This window comes from Rhinopithecus roxellana, chromosome 10, assembly GCF_007565055.1.
Source record: "Rhinopithecus roxellana isolate Shanxi Qingling chromosome 10, ASM756505v1, whole genome shotgun sequence".
Taxonomy (NCBI): Eukaryota; Metazoa; Chordata; class Mammalia; order Primates; family Cercopithecidae; genus Rhinopithecus; species Rhinopithecus roxellana.
In genome coordinates this window covers 99,868,998-99,885,866 of record NC_044558.1, presented here as the reverse complement: position 1 = coordinate 99,885,866, position 16,869 = coordinate 99,868,998, and the positions used below count along the sequence as shown (strand labels likewise).

At 45.5% G+C, this 16,869-nt stretch overlaps 1 protein-coding gene across 1 annotated transcript in view; it reads right to left on the bottom strand.

Annotated features, from left to right (window-relative positions):
• NUAK1 (NUAK family kinase 1) overlaps window positions 1–16,869 on the bottom strand; it is a 78,500-nt gene that overhangs the window by 22,734 nt on the left and 38,897 nt on the right. Inside the window, exon 3 of the mRNA XM_010367514.2 lies at window positions 1,262–1,413. Coding sequence (XP_010365816.1) covers window positions 1,262–1,413 — 152 coding nt within the window. The remainder of the gene's footprint in view (window positions 1–1,261; window positions 1,414–16,869) is intronic.

Genomic DNA, 16,869 nt, shown 5'->3' with positions numbered 1-16,869 from the left:
TATTTGTATAAACAAGTTGACTCTGTTTTGGATGCCCTGTTGGACTCAAGTCACATTATCCTCAAAGTAAATGACTGTTCAGGGTGTGACAGATCTGGAGAAAGTCTGGATGAGATGAAAATCATGGCCACAATGATTAATAACAATAATGGCTGAGACATGGCTTGTAATTATCTGTGTTCTTCATGCCTTTTCCAGAAACCAAGAGTGACTCTACTGTGGCTATATTATTATTATTATTATTTTGGAGGTGGGGTCTCACTTTGTCACCCAGGCTGGAGAACAGTGGCAACATCATAGCTCACTACAGCCCCAAACTGCTGTGCTCAAGGGATCCTCCTGCCTCAGCCTCCCAAACAGCTGGGACTACAGGTGTGCAACCTCATGCCTGCCTACTTTTAAAAAAGTTTTTCAAAGCTGGATCTTGCTATGTTGCCCTGGCTGGTCTTGAACTCCTGGGTTCAAGCAATCCTCCCCACTCAGCCTCCCAACTAGCTTGGATTATCTTCTGAGCACATCCCATCAAGGTGTGCTGTAATAAGATGTATGTGCATGTAGGTGACCTATGCAAGAAAAGGGACCAAGAGTATAGAAAGGTTTCAAGAACATTTCTCCCAGTAATTCTACTTTTGGAATCTCTCTTAAGTAAATTATTCACATGAGAGGAAAATATTCATATGTAAAGATATTGATCACTGTTTGTAATAACCAGAAATTAGAAACAGCCTCAATGTCCAACGATCAAGAATCACAAAGAATTTTTAATAATATAGGAAAACATTTAGATCAAAATATTAAGTAAAAAAGCATGACACAAACGATGTAAAATTGAATCCAGTGTGGTACCCTAGATTGGATGCTGGAACAGAAAAAGGTCATTGGTGTCTCCATTTTGACAAACGTATCACAGACATGTAAGATGTCAATATTAGGGTAAACTGAGTGAGGCATAGATGGGAACTCTCTGTACTACCTTTGAAACTTTCCTGTAAATCTAAAATTATTCAAAATTAAGAGTTTGCCTAAAAAAAAAAAATGTGAGAAGGAGGAGGAAGAAAACTGAAAGGAAACAAGCAAAAATGTCAAAAATGGGTTATCCCTGGATTCCAGAATCGTGGGTGATGGTAATTTTCTTATTTCTAGTTCATAAATTCTCCATACACGTTGCCATGAACAGATATCACTTTTATAACAGGAAAAAAATCATGCAGTGCCACAAAAACCATCTATGGTCAAAGCTGCGGGCCAGTCGCAGCCGTACCTTGTGACAATAGTGCACGGCGGAGACGATCTGCCGGAAGAAGTGCCGGGTCTCCCTCTCACTGAGGCGCCGCCGCTCACTGATGTAATCGTACAGCTCCCCTTTGCTTGCATATTCCATGATGATCACAATCTTATCTTTGTTCTCAAACACTGCAGAGGGAAAACAGCAATACACAAACACCCTGTTTAGCCAACAAGCTCACTTATGCTACAGAGAATGCGAGAGAGGACAATAGAGACGTCGCCAGGCAGAGGACCAATCAGTCAATTCAGCATCACGAGGCTCTGGGTGTGCTGTCCTGCCAGGTGGGCAATGGTGTGTGTCACCACCATTGTTCCTGGACACGCCTTTGTCATGCTAAGGGAAATGTGGTTCTCTTTTCTGAGGACCCCACTGTCCTTGTAAGATCATTCTCACAACCCTCTCCTGGAACGGCTCTCCTGTAGACACAATGATGGGTAACAATAAACACTACTAATAATTTATTAACCATTGGATATAGACCAGGTACCCAGTCCTAATAGAGCTACTCTGACCCCAAAATGGGTGCTCAATCTTGTCATCTCTTTATAACTTCCCATCTCAGGCAAATAAAACCCAAAACTTTTAATGTCGCCCACCAGGTTGTGTACGATCCCACGGGCCCCTCTCAGCCCTACTACACATCCATTCCACATATTTATTTATTCTGTCTCCCCAGTCAAATGTAAAAGGGGGTTAACCAGTTTCACTCACTGGTGTATCCTCAGCACCCAGAACAGCATTTGGCACATAGTAACATAGTAGGAGCTCAGTTACTATTTATTAAATGAGTAAACTCAAACTACATAAAGGCATTTTTGAACATTAATAATAAATAACAATATAGCACTTACTATGCACCAAGTTTGTGTGTAAGGTTTTAAGTACCTCACATGTACTGACTCGTTTAAACCCTACAACAAATGATCAGGGAAATATCTGTAATTTTACCGTTTGAAAGATGAAGACACTGAGTCCTACAGAGGTTAAGAATCTGGCACAGCCTGCAATCAGGCAGTTTGGCTTCAAAGATCAAGTGCAGAACCATTAGATGGATGGCCTCCCAAAGAGCTGGCTGTAATCAGCAAGGCTCCGGTCCCCAGCATGGATGGGGACCTAACGCCACAGCCTGCCGAGCTGCTGCTACTGTCATCTCAAGCCAGTTCCCTGCCACCAGGTCCAGCCCCTTCTCACTGAACCTCCGCACCACCAAGGAAACAGTCTCCCCAAATGCTTGTAAATGCTTCTTTCTCTCCAACTCTGATGCTGTCTAGCTGTGATGTTCAAAGTCAGGGTTCCAGGCAGATGGCCAGGGACCCATGCATGGAGGCAGGGAGAAGGGAGGCCACAAATGACAGGCTGTCCAAAGCCACTCCATTGCCACCTGTTTCATACTTTGGACTTTCACATAAGATGTCCTTTGAGCAAGGATAAAATAAGCAGTATTTGTTTTGAAATCCATCATCACTCTTAAGGGATATAGTACAAAAACCTTTGCAGGGTACCCAAGACCCTCCCTGAAGGTCCCCTGCCTACCTCCCTCCATCTCATCCACTTTTCTAACATTTCCATCAGGGCCCCTATGCCCAGCACCCTAATTCATTAGCCAAGAATGTGCTCATACGTGGTTTCCACAGCACCCCTCCCATTGCACTAGTCACTACTTGCCTCATAGCACATGCAAACTGTGCTATGGTTTATTTCCTGGTTTACATATCCATGTCCTCTGCCTAGATGGACAGAGCTAAAAACTCTAGTGTTGGAATGAGATACTCCTAGAGCTGTGTGATTCTAGGGATGTTGCTTGCCCTCTCTGGGCCTCAGTTTAGTCAACTATAAAACATGAATAATATTAGCAAGTATTTAGAACTGCTGGGAGGACTTCCTGATATCAGGTATGTTCAGTGTTTACAAGGCCTTCCCCTTACAGCATACACTCAATAATGTTAGCTAGTATTGTTGCTATCAATACTAATTCATCCCCAGAGCCTAGCACCAAGGCAGACACACATTCAATGAAGAACTGAGTTAACCTGGAACCTATCCTAGGCCTGGGTTCCCTGTCCTCCCATACCTTGTTGCTGGCTGCTAGAAGCTCAGACACCTCCAGTTCCTTTTTGGCTCCTTCAAGTCCAGCCAAACCTCCCTGATAAAATGAAGGGGAAGGAGGAGGGTAGGGAGAAGGAGGAGAGAACATCCAGATAAAATTGGCTGCTCCAGCGTCTGCTGGCCTCGGTGTACCCTGCAGCTTTGGCTCCTGCCAGGGATTTCAGCCTGTTGTGCACTTTTCATTAACAATAAACTCTGGAAACTGGAAACATCCCGACTGCCTCGGGATGCATGGCTCAGGCCCCAAAAACGAAAGAGTGATAGGCCCTGGAGAGGGCAGCAGGTTTTCTAATTTTAAAAAGAAGGGATGTAGGAAGAAGGAAAGTACTTTGACAGATAAATAAACAAGAAGCCTCACAGCCCAAAGAGTCTGGTACGTCTTTAAGGGAGCCAAAGCCTCTGGCCCTACAGTGACTATCGGGAGGTGTGGACCACTTGCCTCACACAGGCAGAAGGGCTGTTTCAATGGCTGGATTCTTCCCTCTCCAACTGACTGATTTGGTATCAAGGAGACGTAAACACAATTCGGCTCAATACAGTCCAATACACCAAATATTTTACTAAGCAGCTTCCATCAATAAGTCCTACTGATCCTGTCTCTACAATATATCCCGAGTCCAGCCGGGCACGGTGGCTCACGCCTGTAATCCCAGCATTTTGGGAGGCTGAAGCAGGTGGATCACTTGAGGCCAGAAGTTACCAGACTGGCCAACACGGTGAAACCATCTCTACAAAAAATATAAAAAATTAGCCAGGCGTAGTGGCAGGTGCCTGTAATCCCAGTTACTGGGGAGGCTGAGGAATAGCTTAAACCCAGGAGGTGGAGGTTGCAGTGAGCCGAGATCACACCACTGCACTCCAGCCTAGACAACTGAGTGAGATTTCATCTCAAAAATAAAATAAAAATAAAATAAAATATGTCGCAAATCTGTCCACCTGTCTCACCTCCAAGGACACCCCTTACCCCCATCCTTACTGGTTGCCAGCCTTTCACACTTGCCTCCCTACTGACTGCATTTGGAGGGGTCAAGAAATAGTTCCAAATGCATATTCCATGGGGTACTCATTCTGCAAGCTGTCTTGAAGAAGAAAAGAATTCCATGGTCAAACACAAGCCAAATGTTAATACTTGATTGTCCTCAGAGAGCCTGGTTTCCTTAACTCAGAGTTCTGCCAGTTGATTGGGCCATTTCAGTCCCCCAATCGGCATCCAGAAGAACTCATATGGAGCCAGTTCGGGAAGCACTGGATGAATGAGATGATATCCGAGGGACAAAACTGGCCCCTCACTCTCTCAGGCAGGGCCAGCGAGCAAGGTGGTCAGAGAACTGTCCGAGCGGTCAGGCCTGGCTCTGGGACACCATCCCCCAGTTCCTCATAGGAAGCAGCCCATGTCTCATGGTCAAGGCCCTGACTGCCACTTTAAATGAACTGACAGTAAACAAGATTCCTAGACTTCAAGCCTCAGTGTTTCATCAAGCAGGCTGGGGGTGTTACAGATGAAGCTTCTTGAAGCCTTTCTTAGTAACAGCAAAATTTGCTGTAGGCTTACCATGTGCAGGCACCATGCTAACAAGCATTCTGCATGAATTACATCATAAGGATTTGAAACTATGAAGATCCCCGTTTTACAGATGAGAACACCTGGGGACAAGGTGAATAATAATTCCCGTAACCACAGGGAGTACGAGGCACAGCCAGCACTGCATCCAGCAGTCTGACTGCTGCCCCCAAGCTCTCAGTCACTCCATTACTACTCATATATCTCAACTCCTCTGACCCTCGGCCTCCTCATCAGTCCAATGAGACTAGTAATTTCCTCACAGGTCTCTCGCCCTCAGCACGGTGCCTCGGCCAGTGCTCAACAAATGGAAGCTGTTCTCATAATTACTTCATCAGCCACTTAGGCAGCTCTAGCAAAACAAAACCCTAAGACTTTCCTCTTCCTGCTGGCATCGCTCTTTAAAACATGTTGTGGCTGCCGCAGAATCACAGCATTTTCGAGAAGGAAAGGACCTTAGAGAGCGGGTGTTATTTTTCCAGAATAGTCTAGGATTTATAATGCATAAGAGCAAGGCCTCGGGAATTAATACTGAAGAATGAGCAGCTTCCGCACCCTTGGCCCAACGCTCCTTTGCCCATGCTTAAGGTCACTATCTACAAGGTGACAGGGATACTCTTGGCCATTCTTCTAGCAAAAAACGGCTGCTTCCCTTGGGCACTTTTACAACTGGTTATTTATAAGCCCAGAAATCTTGTCTGTGTTTATGTTATTAGTCACTAAGCAAAAGCTTATTTTCTACCAGTTGGGAAGGGTTTCCTTTCTGAAAAATGAAAGCCTGTGTCTCTTGGCCAGACAGTTTTACCCAGAAGCCTGGTGGCTCCAGAACGGTAAGGAAAACTATGCCCCTTGACATGCCAGGCCTACCAGGAAAATTAAATCCCTGAATAGAAACTTAGCTCAGCCTAAGTCAGCCCACAGCACTGGGGCCATGGCCAGGTGGTGCAGAGCCTGGATTTAGCACAGCAGAAAGCACCTACTATGCAGATGGCACTGGGGATACCGAAAGAAGACTTTTCCCAGTTTGGAGGGAAGGAAAGGCGGGCCAGGTAGAAGGGTCAGCAAGAGGAAGGGAACAGAGCAGAAACAGAAGCACCAGCAACTGGCAGGGCCAGAGACTAGGAGGAGAGAAACAAGAGGGCGATGGATGAAACACAAGACCTTGAAGGCCCACAGGGAGCTGCAGGCGAGCCAGACAGGCAACCAAACATCGCCGAGAACAATCCAAGAGACAGGAGCAAGGCACAGGACAGCATCCAGGATCCTGGACCTACGAAATTGTTCAGGGCTCAATTTTTTCCAGGAGACTTCCCAGACAGGGATCTCTCCTTCCCTAGAAGGCTTGTAATAAGAATAGTTAACATTTATTGAACAGTTACTACATGTCATGGATTAAAACACTTATTCCTCACAACAATCTTATGAGATAGGGATCCATGTTATCCCTACTTTATAAATAGGGAACCGGGCCGGGCGCGGTGGCTCAAGCCTGTAATCCCAGCACTTTGGGAGGCCGAGACGGGCGGATCACGAGGTCAGGAGATCGAGACCATCCTGGCTAACACGGTGAAACCCCGTCTCTACTAAAAAATACAAAAACCTAGCCGGGCGAGGTGGCGGGCGCCTGCAGTCCCAGCTACTCGGGAGGCTGAGGCAGGAGAATGGCGTAAACCCGGGAGGCGGAGCTTGCAGTGAGCTGAGATCCGGCCACTGCACTCCAGCCTGGGCGACAAAGCAAGACTCTGTCTCAAAAAAAAATAAAATAAAATAAAATAAACAGGGAACCAAGCCAGGCATGGTGGCTCACACCTGTAATCTCAGCACTTTGGGAGGCCGAGACGGGCGGATCACTTGGTCAGGAGATCGAGACCATCCTGGCTAACACGGTGAAACCCCGTCTCTACTAAAAAATACAAAAACCTAGCCGGGCGAGGTGGCGGGCGCCTGCAGTCCCAGCTACTCGGGAGGCTGAGGCAGGAGAATGGCGTAAACCCAGGAGGCGGAGCTTGCAGTGAGCTGAGATCCGGCCACTGCACTCCAGCCTGGGCGACAAAGCAAGACTCTGTCTCAAAAAGAATAAAATAAAATAAAATAAATAGGGAACCAAGCCAGGCATGGTGGCTCACACCTGTAATCTCAGCACTTTGGGAGGCCGAGATGGGAGGATTGCTTGAGGCTGGGAGCTTGAGATCAACCTGGTCAACATAGTGAGACCTCATCTCTAAAACAAAAAATAAAAATAAATAAATAAATAGGGCACCAGCACTCACATCAAGAAACAGTATTGCCAGCCCCCTGCAAGCACTCCTGCCATGTCCTCTTTCTGTCATTAATCATCTCCCCAAAGATACAGATACACCAATACCATGAATATGAGGAATATGAACCAAAATCATAGATGAGTTTTGAAGTTCTAAAAAATGGAATCATAGCCAGGAGCAGTGGCTCAAGGCTGTAATCCCAGCACTTTGGGATGCCGAGGCGGGTGGATCACAAGGTCAGGAGACCGAGACCAGCCTAGCCAACATAGCGAAACCCCATCTCTACTAAATACACAAAAAATTAGCTGGGCATGGTGGTGGGCACCTGTAATCCCAGCTACTTGGGAGGTTGAGGGACAAGAATCGCTTGAACCCAGGAGGAGGAGGTTGCAGTGAGCCTGCCTGGTGACAGAGTGAGACTCCGTCTCAAAAAGAAAAAAAAAAAAAAAGGAATCATGTAGTATATTTCCTTTGTCATTAATTCAATATGTTTGTGAGAATAATTTATGTTGCTCAATGTCGTCAAAGATTGTTCATTCTCATTGCTCTAGAGTACTCCATTATGTGAATGTATCGTGTGGTTTATTTATCCATTCTACTGTTGATAGACATTTGGGCTGTTTCCAGTTGAGGGTTGTTTGAATAGTATTGCTATGGATATCTTTGTGCATGTCTTTTGATGCATATCTGTATGCATTTTTATTGGGATTGGATGGCAAATTTGTGCAACTCAAAAGCAAATGTTCCTGCCACGACTCTCCACCCCCTTTCTCCATCATCCAGTTCTGCTTTTCGCATTACATCCAATAAAGGTTCTCCTTCATTAAATGGAGCCAATCTCACCGATTTTTCTGAAATAGCTTTATTATCAGCCTATTTGAGGCATCAATCTGAGTATTTTGCTATGTGTCAAAGGGAGTATAAAAGAGGAGAAGGCACAGTCATTACCCCCAAGGAGTTGCTTTCGAGTTGGAAACGACCAATACTTAAAAAATAATTCAAGAGCTAACCTTACAGTACAGACTTTAAGTACCTGGACAATCAGAAAGATCAATGAAGTCACCCAGAAGGTACCTGAAAAGATTTCTAGAAAAAGCAGGCATGGAACTGAACCACCCAAAAATGACTCGGGTTTTGCTTTTGAGATAGTTTCACCATTGTTTCAACATATCCTAAAATACCCAAACTCTCCTTTTTCTTCAACTGTTCCACAAGCAGGCCTTCCTTCTTCCCAGACACCAACTTAAATTATTTTTCTTGTTTGCTGTTTATTTTCCATTTCAAAGGAGAGTAGGGATTGGTTGCTATAGCAACAGCTACTTCTCCACAGTAATCCTGAATTTCATCAGATGTTTGGTCTGACAGTCCCATTCTGCCCTCTGATCATTTGGCTTTCACAACCAGGCTAATGACCCAGCTCCCAGAGATTGCCTCCTGCAGCTCTCGAGGTTAATAACACAACGTGTAGAACTTGAGAAAATGTGTATTATAAAAACAGTGCTCTGGTCTGAGGGAAACGCTGATGAGTGAGGAGATCCTGGGATTTTAAGCATCCACTGGCCACGTGATGCCCAGCAGAATACACTGGGCCATTTTGGAAGAAAGAGGCCTGGAAAGCAGAGAGGATGAGGACCAGTTTACAGGATGTGCCAGGAAGGGTGGGTTTTTAAAAAGGGAGAATTTCTTTCTGTAACCTCCAGGGAGGAAGAGTCCTTTGTTGAGTTTTTTGGTTAGTTGGTTGGTTGGTTGGTTATTTTGTTTGTTTGTTGAGACAGGGTCTTGCTCTGTCACACAGGCGGGAGTGCAGTGGCAAGATCTCGGCTCACTGCAACCTCCACCTCCCAGGCTTAAGTGATCCTCCTGTCTCAGTCTCCCAAGTAGCTAGGACCACAGGCACACACCACCACTCCTGGCTAATCTTTGTAATTCTTTTATTATTTATTTATTTATTATTATTATTATGGGGGTTTTTTTGTTGTTGTTTTTTGTTGTTGTTGTTGGAGACACGGTTTTGCCATGTTGCCCAGGCTGCTCTCAAACTCCTGAACTCAAGCCATCGGCCGACCTCGGCCTCCCAAAATGCTGGGATTACAGGTGTGAGTCTCTGCACCCAGCCCATCTGTTGATTTTAATAAAAAAGGCCTAGGGCCTAGGAGTGGCCCCATGAGAATTCTCTTCACACCTTTGCCTTCTATCAGCTCCGTCTCCTAGGTGGCATCCAGGGTGCTGCCATTTCTTCCACAGCACTGCCTCCCTAGGCAGCAGCGTTTTTGTCATTTTCCCAAAAATCTCGGACCGAAGTACCTTTCCAGTCCTCATGGGTGCTCTTTTATTAAAGATCAGGACAATCCTTACAGAAAGTAGCTTATTTTTCACTTCAAAAATGAAGTGATATTTTCTTTGAAAGGACTGTCTGCAAACCGAGTCATTTAGTCAATACAAGATTCGTTCTTCAAAACTTTCCTCCCTAGGAGTCAATTTCAAACACCTCGTGGGCTCACGGCTTCACTAAATGGTCCTCTGATCTCTTGAATCTGAAAGCCCAGAGCAGTGAGGATGAGAAATGTAAACTGGCATCTCCCTGTCAATAAATTGGTCTGAGTTGATTCAGTGCAGTTCCTGGTTTGCACAACAAAAGGCTTTTTTGTTCACTCACTGTCTTTTCTTGAACCAAAACTCTTTCTAGATGTTAGCTGGCATGCCCGAAGAGAACTATAGCCAACGAGGCCACCCACGGCCAGACTGGACTCCATGGAAGGCAGAAGAAATGGTAAGAAAGTGTAGAAGCCACCTGCAGAAGAGGGGATGCAGAAGCCTTGCCAAGACCCATCCATGCCTGCTAGGATTAATAGTGCCAATGGGGCCCAATATCCAATCCTAGGAAGGCAGGGGATATGGCCAGGATAGAGAGAGAAGTTGTGTGGGAGAGGCGACTTGACAACACCATGCTGGACAAGCCACTGGATTCTACCCTCCTTCCACAACCATCCCTGGGGAGCATTTCTAGAAACCAAGAAAGACCCTAAGGTGGAAATGGGCTCTATCAGCCATCACCACAGGCTCATGATACACACTCAATATCACACACGCACTCCAGAGCCTCCCTGATCATTCCCTCTATTGCTCTGTCTCAGCCTTTGTGTCATACACAACACACACACACCTCTCTCTCTCTCTCTCTCTCTCTCTCTCTCTCTCTCTCTCTCTCTCTCTCTCTCAAAAAAAAAACACAACTCACTCACACAATCCTGAATGTGAGAAAGCCCCGGCAATTGATCAGAACCTCTCACAACTACCCCCAGAAAGAAGCAAGTGTTCTTGTACTTGATGCTGTGAACTTCTGAAAAAGCATGCTCCCCAGTTCTGCCAGTGATGGGGGTAGAAATACCTTTGTGAAGACAGCCTTAGTCTTCCACCCCTGGAAACCCCAGCAGAGGGCTTTGATACAAGGGTTCAACTCACCCTCACAACCTCACCAAGGTGGAAAGGCCAGGCCCGTGGTCATCACACCTCTGGCTCCAGCCACTTCCCAGTTGGGTGACCTTGGCAAGTTACTTAGCCTTTCTGTACTGCAGGCTCTTCCTCTGCTAAAACGAAGCCTCTACCTTACGCCTCATAGTAAGTATTATCACACTACACGGCAGCGAGTACAAGCAGAAGTGTTAACTGTTCCGATTCAGCAGCAAAGGGGAACTAAGGAAGACATCAAATCCAGAATTATGGGTATGCACCGGCAGAGTCCACACCCAAGGCTGCATTCGTGCCCTTGAGGTATGTGTGTGATGGGCTGGAGGTGGAGGAATGGCAGAAATAATGAATGAACACTTAAAGACATCGGAGGATTCGAGTGGCCCCCAGTAAAAGCTGAGGTGAAGGCAAACCTAGCTCTCTTCCATTCTTTGGTCCCTAGGGCTATTCCAAGCATGGGTGTCAATCTCTAAGCCACACCTACCAGAGGTACCTGCTGTCAGAAGTCATGGCGGGGAGCACAAATTCCCCAAATCAAAAAAAAATCCCAGACTCTGCAGGTTAAAAGTCACAGTTCATCTAATCTGACCCCCCTTTCAATATCCAAATCCCCGCTATTGTACATGGCCATTGTGGAGGCCCCTCTTCTGTGCTCTGTGAGCCTTCCCAAATGCATGCTGGTGACTGTGCAAATTAAGAAAGCCATCCCAGTTCATTCCGAAAGACTCCATAGTAAAGGGCAATAGAGGTTTTTGGTTTTTTTTTTTTTCTTTAAACATTAGTGTCAAGTATAAGTGGCATTATTTAAGGCACTGGAAAATACTGAATTCCAGGAAACCCAGGAGGGCGAGGCAGGACAGCCTGGGAGTAGCACTAGTTTGTAGCTGTTTTGTTTCTGATCTCCTGCCTCTAGAAAAATGACTTGGGTGTAATCAAAACAAAACAATGAAAATAATAACTTGAAGGTCAAATAGCTAACTTAATAGGAAACTCATTGGAAACGTGGCTGGACAGGCTCACAGCTGAAGCGCTCGTTCACATGATTACACGTGAAGAGAACTCTCCGGTGCTGTGTTACGAACAGGGGCGAGTCCTCAGTTCGGATCCAGTCTGCAGGGACTTCATGTGGAACTTGTGAATCTGGCAGCAGAGGGAGTGTGTTAAAATGCTCAATGATTTGCCATGGGTTCAAAAGAGTAAACACAAGCATAACACACTACTTTGCCAAGTTCAACAAACCATTTCATGGGGCTCTGAGTCTCTGATGAGGGCAGCAACCCAACAGCTAACTAAGTACACCAAGCCTGAAGGTATCACTCACTGCTCACTGGTGACTGCCGCCAGACACACGTTCTTCCCTGGAATTCACTGATGACAAATGATCAGACCAAGACAAGTTTCCACAGCAGGGCTCATTTTCTCTTTGTTGCAGGATTAAGTCTGTATTTCTCAGCCTGGTCAATTAAACTGGAATATTTGGGGGTGAGACCCAGGCATCAGCATTTTTTACAAACTCCTCATGAGATTTTAATGTGCCTCCATCATTCAGAATCACTGATAGGCAAGCTGGCCTCACTCTTCTCTTCTCCAACCTCCCGACAGAAGTTTCTACTCCAGCCAGAAAGGACATCTCACTGATCCCTAGATATGACATCAGGAATAATCAATTCCATTTCTTGAGCATGGCCCTGGCATGGTGCTTAGCAATTTTATTCACTAGCTCATTTAATCCTACATTATCTATAAAGTAGCTAGCTACTGGTCCCATTTTATAGACAGGGAAACAGCCTCAGAGAGCTTAGTCACTAGCCCAAGGTCACACAGCAGTAACTGGCAGTGCAATTGGCTCATTCGAATCTCAGCCTATGTGGATGACAAATTTACACTCTTGCCCTACTATTAGGTTGGTGCAGAAGTGATTGCGGTTTTCATCGTTACTTTAATGAATGGTACCCAAAACAAAAGTGTTAATAGAACAGTACCTGGAACAAAAGTGCTCAATACATTTTTGTAAAACACATGAATGATTCAAAGACTAAATAAGCAAATGAATGAATGAGAACAGTGGGTAATGTTAAGGACGATTGATCTTGTTAGATCAATTCAGCCACTCTCTGCCTTCAAAAGAAACTAAATCAGGACCTGCTTGCAAATCTTCCTGGCTGAGAACCCTGGAGTAGCACAGTTGTGTCTGAGAAGAGAAACATAAACTGCTTGTAAGTATTTCCAAATAACTGATGCTAGAAATACAGCCCTGCTTTTGTTTCTAAAGAAACAAGAATCAATTATTTGGAAGGTTTTGCTTCTAACCTTCTATGGAGGGGTTTTTCTAGCACAGTGGGGTTGTCAAATTTGGGTGTACATCAGAGCCACCTGGAGGGCTAATGATTACTCTGGGTGCTGGAACCCACCCTCAGCGTTTCCAATTCAGCAGGTCTGGGGCAGACTCCAGCTAGTCCGAGACTGCCCTTTGAGAACTGCTGCTCAAACGCATTATTAAGCAGTTTACCAGGCTCCTGCCATTCTCAAGAGGTGATTTTCCAGGGGCACAGGATGGAGCAGCAACACTTTCTGATTCCAGGACCTGTGCTGGGTTCTGCGGAAACATCTTACACAAGCTCCACTGCCCCTGGCCACAAGCTGGGGGTCAGAGTGGGGGGTGGGGGCAATGCCGTGTACAATAAGGAATACAGGCTTTTCCACAGCCCCTGTCTCTTGATTTCTCTTCTGCTTCTCTGGATTTTTAGAGCAGTGATTTTCGCCAAGAGTGATATCTCCTCCCAGAAAGACCTATCCAAATCTCAGGGAGCACAGGTAGCTTGCAAAAGCATATTGTAGTGCAATTTCTCTAGTAAGATGAGAGGAGCTTTTAACTGATAGTGCACTCATCCAAAGTGTCTTCATGGTGGGAATTTAGAGAATATTTGAGAATACAGACTTATTATAACTTATCTTCTCGTGGGCAGGATGCTTAAGGCTCACAGGGTGGGGGCATGAGATTCAAATGCTTATCAAAGGACACGTTTGTCTCTTTTGTTTCTTTTCAAGTTGGAGAAACACTTCCAATGGATGAGAGATCACAGTTAACAAATGCCAAAGAGGCTTCCAACTTTGTCCCAGAAAGCCAGGATCACCCTTACCTAAAATAGTTGAAGTGATGAAAGGGTTGGCCAGTTCCAGCGTATCACAATGCAAAGAACCCATAAAGAGATGCAATCTTGCATGGCCAAGAGGAGAGATTTCCAGAAACCAAAACCAAGGGTGTCAAAGGGAAGTCACAGGCCGAATCTCCCCCACCCCTCCACCCACCTTTTCAATTTTATATACCGGACTGTTACCAGATGGGATGCTAAAGATGTTTGTTCTCAGTGGTTTTGCAGATCGGGTCTCCTAGGCTTTCAAAGGGGAAGTGGGGGTGAGACAGCATGCCTTTGATGTTTGAACTTCGGTCCTGAAATCAGAACCTCAGGCAAAAGCTGTTTTTATCTCTTCCATCCTAGGCAACCCAGTTGAAAGCTCCAGTGGGTACTTCCTTTTCAGCTGTTTTTTCCATATTGTCAATTACCTCCCCGCTGAGAGAATGGAATTCCTTTGACTGGAAACAGGGGTCCCTCTTTGAGATGGTGCCAGAGATTTCTTTCTTTTCTCTTGATTAGGCTCCCCTCAGTATCACACACTGAAAAGCGTACATCTATCCTCTTTTATTTACTTAGCATTAGAAGCCAGTTATGTTTGTATTTACACAGAGTTGACAAATTTGAGGGTTAATCACCTTCACCCATGGGTCAATAGGAGAGTTAACCCCAGGGTTTGGTTCAAGAAAGATACATTTGAAAGGAATTATTTTTGAGATTTGGTGAGCAGCAGAGTTGCTTCAGTGAAGTCACAGATTTTACGGGCCTGTGGGTATTGTGATTATATAAAAATCAAATTTTCATGGTGTTCTGCAGTTTAGAAAACACTTGACCTATGAGTTTAACAGATGTGAACCCCAGCCTTCTTCCTTGGATGCTGGCAGAAGTATTTTCTAAAATGCCTACAAAGCTAGGATTTAATGCTGTCAGATATGTAAGACTGCAACCTCTATGAAGACTGGGAATTCTCCATATCACAGGGTCTAGAATAATACTTCCCTTCAATTAGGAGTCTCTGCAGACCACCAAATGACCTGGTTAGTATCAGGAGCACCGAGTTCTGAGTGTCGCTGCCTGGGTTCAACTCTCGGATCCACCACTTATTAATTGGTAACCTTAGAAAATGGACTTTGCCTCTAAAGCTGAATTTTCCTTACCAAAAAATAGGGATCTTAACCTTTCATATTTCCCAGATATAAGGGTTAAACGAGATAGTACATGCACACCTCCTAGCCCAAGGTAAACACTCAATAACTCCTTGCTATTGTTAGTACTATTTTATTTTGTTTTTGTGAGATGGGGTCTCACTCTGTCACCCAGGCTGGAGTGCAGTGGCACAAACTTGGCTCTTCACTGAAACCTCTGCCTCCCAGGTTCAAGCTATTCTCCCACCTTAACCTCCTGAGTAGCTGGGACTACAGGCATGTGCCGCCACATCCAGCTAATTTTTTGTATTTTTGGTAGAGATGGGGTTTCACCATATTGCCCAGGCTGGTCTCAAACTCTTGAGCTCAAGTGAGGCCAGAGGATCCACCAAAAATACCTCACTTGAGCTCAAGAGTTCGAGATCAGCCTGGGCAACATGATGAAACCCCATCTCTACCAACATGACCTCCCAGAGTGCTGGGATTACAGGCGTGAGCCACCACGCCCGGCCTTAGTATTATTTTAAAATGTAAATCAAAAAACGCTACTTCCTCCTTTCTAGCAGTTTCCCATCATTCCTTATAAAGAACCCACAGTCCTTCCTCTGGCCAGTGTGGTCCAGATCTAGCCTTCTCCACCTTCTCCTGTTACCCTCCTCCTCACCCCTGCACACCTCCCAGATCCTTTGTCCGTTCTACCCATACCAGTGCCTTCTCTCCTCTGAGCATTTGCGCATGCTGTTCCCTTTGTATGGAATTCCCAGGACTCTGAAGGGCTTAGTCTCTGCTTCATTCAGGTCTTCACTCAATAACTACTTACTCAAAAGTCCTTCAGCTCAAGACTCAGTCCAAAAGGGACCGCCTAGTCTGTTCACTTTGTTGACTCTCCATCTCCTCTCCTTGAATGGCAGCTCCAAGAAGGACAGGAGCTTGTTTTGTTGGCCCCTGTATTCCTAGTGCCTAGAACAGGGCCTGGCACATAGTAAGCACTTTATTAGCATTTTTGTTAATGAATAAGTCACGTTTTCTCTAGAACTGGTATTTCAATATCACCGGTGAGTACAGCTCAAGATGATGGCTCCCTTTCATTAAAACCCACACTTTCTAAACATACAGGGTTAGGCACATCATTGCGTTGTCATGTTGCTATTGTTGTTTTGTAGATGTTGTTGGTGCTGCTGTCACTATGTGTGTGCACATTTGGCTCTTTATTTTAATCATAAAGATCTTTGCTAAAGAAGACATTGGCAAGTTCTTTTACAGCTTCTACTCCTTTGGCTGGTATCCGAATAGCCACTTTGGTGCCTTAGAATCCATTTCTTTCTAAGCAACTTAACGCATTTCCGCACCAAGCTAAGGCTCTTGATTGGCCTGTCAACCAATCGGCTTCCGGAGAGAAGGTTCCCCTCTCATTCTGTGAGTAGCAGGGAGACCAGCAGATGGGCTCACAAACTCGGGTCCCACCACCACTGTTGCCACCCTTCTTGCCCCTACCACACCCCCAGGTTGCAGCAGGGGCAGGCAGGGGCAGAATGGAAAAGGCCAGGCTGAGGTGGCCTGCAGAGCCAGCAAAAGAAGACACAGGATCAGAAATACAGGGATGAGGCAAGGCAGAGCAAGAAAACAAAGGGGACCAGGAGACCCATATGTCAGGGTCACCACGTAGCCGTGACACCCAGCATGAAGAGCTGAACTGCATCCCCGCAAAAACTCAGGCGTTGAGTACACCAAGTACTTCAGAATGTGACCCTATTTGGAGACAGGGTCTTTACGGAGATAAGTTAAAATGAGGTCCTTAGCACAGGCCCAAATCTAATATGACTGGTGTTCTCATGAGAAGAGGAAATTTGCACACAGACATATGTGGTGGGAAGAGGTATGAAGACATAGTTAGAAGTCAGCCATC